Source organism: Eimeria mitis, genomic scaffold, assembly GCF_000499745.2.
Source record: "Eimeria mitis Houghton genomic scaffold, Emh_scaff2651, whole genome shotgun sequence".
Taxonomy (NCBI): Eukaryota; Apicomplexa; class Conoidasida; order Eucoccidiorida; family Eimeriidae; genus Eimeria; species Eimeria mitis.
In genome coordinates, this window is record NW_013570994.1 from 3,097 (window position 1) to 3,671 (window position 575).

The 575-nt window shown below is 45.9% G+C and overlaps 1 protein-coding gene across 1 annotated transcript in view; it reads right to left on the reverse strand.

Annotated features, from left to right (window-relative positions):
- Nucleotides 1–475: 475 nt before the first annotated feature.
- Nucleotides 476–575, reverse strand: part of EMH_0056860 (uncharacterized protein) — a gene marked incomplete at both ends in the record, with an annotated part of 1,050 nt that continues 950 nt past the window's right edge. Inside the window, one exon of the mRNA XM_013497406.1 lies at nucleotides 476–572. Coding sequence (XP_013352860.1) covers nucleotides 476–572 — 97 coding nt within the window. The remainder of the gene's footprint in view (nucleotides 573–575) is intronic.

A 575-nucleotide genomic window follows, 5' to 3' on the forward strand; every position in this document is an offset into this window, starting at 1 on the left:
AGCAGCAGGATCTGCTGCTGGTGTTGCAGTTGCTGCTGTTGTTGCTGCTGCTCCTCTGCATGTTAATTTATATAAAGGTGCATGCGTATTAGGGTCTCTCCCCTCTACGGTGACCTCAATGACATCTAGAATATTATTATTATCATCTGTGCTGCTGCTTCTGCTGCTGCTGCTGCTGCTGCTGCTGCTGCTCTCCTCACCACTCCTGCGGTGTATGTACACCTCACGCACCCCCGCCTCTGTTGTCGCGTGTTCTATTAAACGTAAATTAAACTTAGGGTCAAACCCTAAAGACCCCGAGGGTTTCAGCCCCTGTCCTCTTGCTGCTAGGCTGTGTGCTTGTCTCTCCTGTATATACACACAAACATACAAAGTTTTATTTATTTTATTTTATTTTATTTTATTTATTTTTTTCTGTTTTTTTAATCGGTTTATTGTACGGGTTTATAGTATAGTGTTGATGCTGCTTTTGCTTCTATTTAGGAGGGGGTGTCATTGAGGGTGATGCTGCTGCTGCTGCTGCTGCTGCTGCTGCTGCTGCTGCTGCTGCTGCTGCTGTTGCTGCTGCTGCTGCT